Here is a 6,354-nt window from a genome sequence, read left to right on the forward strand (position 1 = left end):
ATCTGCGGGTGCAATGAACATAGCAGCAGCGTTGATAAACCAAGGGCGAAGATATAAGAAAGGACACTTCTCTCTATTAGCTAAGTATAATAACAACCTAAAAATAACCCCTAAAGCAGCCACTTTTAAAAAAAATGACTTTTGGTCCCGGTTGGAGCCACTAATCGGGACCAAAGACCCCCTGACTGGGGTGGGCGCACAGGGCCACATGGAGGCACATTGGTCCCGGTTCTGGTTTGAACCGAGACTAATGGATGAAGGTATTAGTAACGACCCATTAGTCCCGGTTCATGAACCGGGACTAAAGGCCCTTACGAACCGGGACTAAGGGGTGGTTTTCTACTAGTGTTCATCTCGCCCACGACCGAGCACCATGCCGACCTCATACATCTCCGATTATCAAAGCTACGTACTATTGTATTATACACATGCAAATTTTTATACTAGCCTGTTGTAACAAGATGCAATCAATCGTCTAAAAAAAGTTTCATGATGCAATTAACAATCACAATCCTGACGCATCTGGTTGGCTACAAAACCGAGCTAGCCAAGTCTGCATTTGCCATTGGATCCATTAAGTAATCTCGTTTTCATGGACTATTCGATCAATGCTCGCCGGTTCTCCTCACCTGCTCCGGCCCCAACGACCACCACACGAACCATTGGCGTTATATAAGCAACATGTACACGCATGCTCAGTCCGGTCCAAGTCACCACGGCTTTCCATCGACACAATATCAAAGAGGAGCTCCCAGTCCGGCCATGACAGCGGCGGTGGTGGAGAGGTGGGCGGGGCTCGGATCGGCGGTGGCGCCCCTCATCTTCCTCTGGTCCGTGGTGCAGAACTACGTGCCCCCCACCTTCCGCCTCTACCTCACCACTTGGGCTGCCAAGCTCGCAGCCTGCTTCAATCCGTACCTCGAGATCACCATTTCCGAGTACGGCGCCGAGCGCTTCCAACGCAGCGACTTCTTCCTCGCCGTCGAGGCCTACCTCAGCGATGCCTGCGCCCGCCGTGCACGCAAGCTCAAGGCCGAGCTCGGTAAGGACAGCAAGAACCTCCGGGTCTCCGTGGACGACCATGAGGAGGTCACTGACGACTTCTCCGGCATCACCATCTGGTGGTATGCCTCCAAGAGGCAGTCCAAGGCCAACGTCATCAGTTTATACCCTGGAGGGGACGAGAGGCGCTTCTACCGACTCGTCTTCCATCGGCGGCATCGCGAACTTGTTGTTGACTCCTACCTTCCTTTCGTACTCGGTGAGGGCCGCGCTGTCACTCTGAAGAACCGCCAACGCCGCCTCTTCACCAACAATGCTAGCGGCAGCTGGAACCCCTACCAGGGCAAAAGCGTGTGGAGCCATGTCCCCTTCGAGCACCCCGCCACCTTTGACACGCTCGCCATGCACCCCGATGAGAAGGAAGCTGTCATCGACGACCTCATGGCCTTCCAGGAGAGCAAGGAATACTATGCCAAGGTCGGCAAGGCGTGGAAGCGCGGGTACCTCCTTTACGGACCGCCCGGCACCGGCAAGTCTACCATGATCGCCGCCATGGCCAACTTCCTCGACTATGACGTCTACGACCTTGAGCTCACGGCGGTCAAGAACAACACCGAGTTGCGGAAGCTCTTCATCGAGACAACGGGCAAGTCCATCATCATCATAGAGGACATCGACTGCTCCGTCGACTTCACAGGAAAACGCCGCAAGGACAAGAAGGCCTCAAGCGACAAGGACTCCGACAACGATGACAAGCCCAAGCTACCGATAGAGCCAGAGAAGGACGATGCCACCAAGGTGACGCTCTCGGGCCTGCTTAACTTCATCGACGGGTTGTGGTCTGCTTGCGGAGGTGAGCGGATCATCATCTTCACCACCAATCACAAGGAGAAGCTAGACCCGGCGTTGATCCGGCGGGGCAGGATGGACAAGCACATCGAGATGTCCTACTGCCACTTTGAGGGCTTCAAGGTGCTCGCCAAGAACTACCTAGATGTCATTGAGCACGAGCTGTTTGGGGAAGTTCAGCGCCTGCTCGAGGAGACCGACATGTCACCCGCTGACGTTGCAGAGAACCTGATGCCCATGTCGAAGAAGAAAAAGAGGGACCCAGATGTGTGCTTGATAGGCCTAATCGAGGCGATCAAGCAGACCAAGGAGGAAGCGGCGGCGGCCAAGGTGAAGGAGGCAGAGGTGGCTCAAGCGAAGAAAGCCAAGGAGAAAGAGGAGACAGAGGTGAAGAAAGGCAAGGAGGAAGACCAAGAGAAGGACAAAGCACCCGAGGCAGCCAATGGGGATATTAAGCAAGGCCACAAGTAAAGTGACATCACGCGAGGAAGCCAAGGAAAAAGAATGAGCTTGTTCACTAGTGCTCCCTTACAAAACAAAAATGCAGTGTTTGGTGAGAGAAAAATAATGCACCTCTCAACTGAAACAATATTTCTTTCTTCTCTCACTTGTCATGCTGCTGCATATAAAGTGTGCAACAATACAAAAAGCTATTGTAACAAGAATCACACGCCTTACCTACAGCAAAAGGCTAAAGAGTTCTTTTCAGGGAATTAAAAAATAAACATGGTATTATGCAGGCTTCATTACCATTTTGCCAACCCAATGCCGCCATTACGCGTGACAGTGACAATATGCAATTAGCGATCAGAATGTATCCTGCTCCTAGAGTTAATTAAGCAACCCAAATCTGAATTGGCCCGTTCATTCATTAATTAACTAATTAAGCAACCCAATTCTGCATTCTTTCAGCCCTGACCAAATGTAACATGCTATTGTTGTAAGAACAGAACAAAACAGAGTGTCGTTTACAAAGCAAAAGACAGCAGTCTAGCGTATATAACTCGTCTATGAAACTTGCTTGTTCTGATGAAGTATACAAATGCTACACAGACCCAAAGACACAGACACATGGCAATGATCAGAAAAGAGAATGTGAAGCATTGCTTACCAGCGCACGCAAGCTCACCTTGTGGCCACCGTGTTGAAGGTGGTGCCAAAATGATTCAGCCCAAACACCTCCAACGTTATGATGAGCATGTTTTTATGGATATATAGATGGGTAAGAGATATTAATAATTTGTAAGATGAGCATGTGCAGAAGAGGCATGATTTTGCAACAAATTTAAGCATAACTACATTATGATCAATGATTAGACGGATTGAGGAAACTAAGAAAAGGTTAGATGTAAGCCATCAATACTAATGCCTAATCATCACTGGACAATTTCTAAACTCTTTAGTTTTAGATATACACTAATGATCAAATAAGAAGGAATAAAGACAAACAAGTCGAACTGTGCAAATTTTGACCGAATTTCTAGAAAAAATTATCCAAAAATTGAACGCCAAATTAGTATCAGTAAATACATAATAATATTATTTTTTTAATATTACTATTTTAGGGTAAATATATTCTTTAGTACTATAGTTATTGATAGTTTTTTCCTACAAAGGTGGTCCACTTTACACCGCTTGATTATAGACAAACTTTATGGGCCTTCTTCTTTTGGAGTCAGAGGGAGTACAATAATTTTGACACCAGGTATGTTAGCTATATTTAGTTATTTTATTTTTGATGGTATAGAACTGGGCTATAAAAAATTAATCAGTAATACTTAGTATGGAGGAGAATAACTGGCAGAGGTCGAGGAACACTAGAAAATCATTCTAGGTCGCTAAATAGGCTTTTCTTTTTTGCTATAAACTTTTCTGTAACCTATGTGAATATAATGGTATCTGAACACATTAACTTTGAAAATAATAATATGTAAAACATATTTTTATAACGGTAAAACAAATCTAGCCGCACAAGCGCGGGTTACCATTAGGGATGTAAATGGTACCGATAATTCCTGTTCCGGATCAGTATTCGCATCTGCACTTTCACGAATCCGTCGGATATGGATATAGATACGGATTTTGATCAACTGGATATCCAACGGATATGGTATCGATAATATCCATCGGATGTGGACTATCCGGTACTTTTACACATTATCTGAGGTTGTAAAATATGATTAACTGATAAGTTTAGCCCAATCGGCAAGCCTGATATATAATTCGCCCACCAATTAGAGTCACCAAATATAAAATTGTTGATGTATTGGTGTGAGCTTCTTTTACGAAAATATCAGATTTACGATAAAGATTCATCGAAAATACAAAGCATCCCAAACATAATAAAAATTACATCGGAAATACAGCTTCTTCTCTCCTCCTATGGCCCCAACGACAATGACAACACGTGCTATTAGCTAAGCTTCAACCTCAGCAGAATCACCACACCAACCATTAGCACTATATACGCAACATGCTACACGCATGTCAATAAGGCTGGCATATAGAATGTTGATGTGCTCAAGCTAATGTCATTAGAACTTGAAGTTCAACCATTTGAAAAAGAAGGAAAGGTTTACATGAGAGAGGGGAACCTCGCATCTCGGTGGGTCATTCTGGCCACGTTTGGTCGTTCGGTGGTCCAAACACCTTGATGTAATACTTATTATGTTTGAGATACTATGTATTTTCTATGAATTTTTATAGGAAAGCATTTGTATATGGCTGACTGGCCCAACTTTACACCGGCTGCTCGATCCGAACTAATCGTGCGTCTCACAACTACTACCTAATCTCCTCAGCCGATCAGTGTCATCTCTCTCACCCGCATCTCCCTCTTCCCCGCGCCGACGACCGCCTACCTGCTCCCCCACAGAGACAACAGCCAACCTCCTCCTCCCCCGTGTCGATGGCCTCACCTCATACTCCCCAGAGTCGCACCCATGGAGCCGCCAGCACGCGCTGGATTTGCTGTGACCAGCCCCATGCTCGCAGCGTGCTCCCCTGGCCTTGTCGTGAGCACAACAAACACCAATGAGCTCAAGGCCACAAGTTACGAGCTACGCCCCCGACGCGGTGCTGCTTGCTGCAACCCTGGCAGCCACCATTGCTGGAGATGGCGGTCACAGGAGCTGCAACCGGCAACAGCTGACGCTGGAGCGAGGTGCGTTTCTGGTGGCGTAGAGTCGACATGCTACAACCGGCATGATTTTGAGCTACAATCGGCTTTTCCTTTTGCTGGAACCAATGAGTTTTTTTTGTTGTGGCCGCCGGCGGCAAGGCAATTTTGTTGGAATTGGCTTTTTTTTCCTCGAACCGATGAAACTTTTTTGCTTCAAACCGGCAACGCCGGCGGATTTTTTTGCTTTAGCCCGACAACGGCGGGGCAATATTTGCTGGAATTGTTTTTTTCTACAACGGTAGAATCGGTGACCATGGCGAGCTGCGTTAGGTCACCACGGCGAGCTGGAACCATGGCAGCGAGGTGCTGACTGGATCTGCGGTACTGGGCGAGATGCGGCATGGGGAAGGGGCGGTGGGGAGTTGAGCCAAAACAAATTCTGCAAATCAACGGCCCACACAAGTCGCATTGGCCATTTTTATAACAGATCTTGGTATTTTGAAAATACACAAAAGAAAAAAAAAAGACTGACGCCAATTCATACTTCTGGCCCCCCTCATGCACGACTTAACAGCAACTTAAGGTGACAGGCCCACGGCCTAGCCCGGCCAGAAGTATGTCATGACTGCTTTTTGCCTCGACAGACCCTGGACCAGCAAGCTGGTGTATATGCTTTGCGTCATCGGCGAAGCATGCAACGCTACCAGACTATTTAGACTGCGAAGTAGGCTCCAACGCGAGCGATGTGGTACTAAAAACATACGGCGATATACGGCGACATACGGCGAACCGATGTGCTCGTTCCCGGCCCAGCAGCAGCTACACGAAGAAAAGTATTGCATGCTTCGTCTCGCCGACGACTGAGCACCATGCATATCACTTTCAAAGCTACTATTGTAGTATTACACATATGCAAATTAATTATACTACCTGTTGTGACAAGATGCAATCAATCGTCGAAATAAAATGACAAAATGCATTAACAATCGGAATCCTGACCCATCTGGTTGCCTACAAACTGAGCAGCCCACTCTGCATCCATTAAGTAATCTCATTTCCGTGGACTGTTGGATCAATGCTCGCCGGTTTACCTCCATCCTCCTCCTCCTCCGACGACTACACGTGCTCCAGCACCAACGACGCCAACGACGACGACACGTGGTCCTCCTCACTTGCTCCGGCGCCAACGACGACGACTACACGTGCTTAGCTAATCTTCAACCGAAGCAAATCACCACACGAATGACAGTCACTGGCACGCAACACGTACACGCATGTCCAGTCCAGGTGACTACGGCTTTCCATCAACACACGATATCAAAAGGAGCTCCAGGAACGGCCATGGCGGCGGCGGTGGTCGAGAGATGGGCGTGGCTCGGGTC

General features: G+C 47.7%; 1 protein-coding gene across 1 annotated transcript; it reads left to right on the plus strand.

Moving 5' to 3' along the window:
• The first annotated feature begins 720 nt into the window (after positions 1 to 720).
• LOC123161398 (AAA-ATPase At3g28580-like) lies at positions 721 to 2,582 on the plus strand. Its single transcript, XM_044579238.1, has one exon. It carries the CDS (start codon positions 763 to 765, stop codon positions 2,320 to 2,322), a length of 1,560 nt encoding a protein of 519 aa, XP_044435173.1. The 5' UTR covers positions 721 to 762; the 3' UTR covers positions 2,323 to 2,582.
• The last annotated feature ends 3,772 nt before the right edge of the window (positions 2,583 to 6,354 follow it).

The sequence above is a fragment of the Triticum aestivum genome, chromosome 7B (assembly GCF_018294505.1).
Source record: "Triticum aestivum cultivar Chinese Spring chromosome 7B, IWGSC CS RefSeq v2.1, whole genome shotgun sequence".
In the NCBI taxonomy this organism is placed as follows: domain Eukaryota; kingdom Viridiplantae; phylum Streptophyta; class Magnoliopsida; order Poales; family Poaceae; genus Triticum; species Triticum aestivum.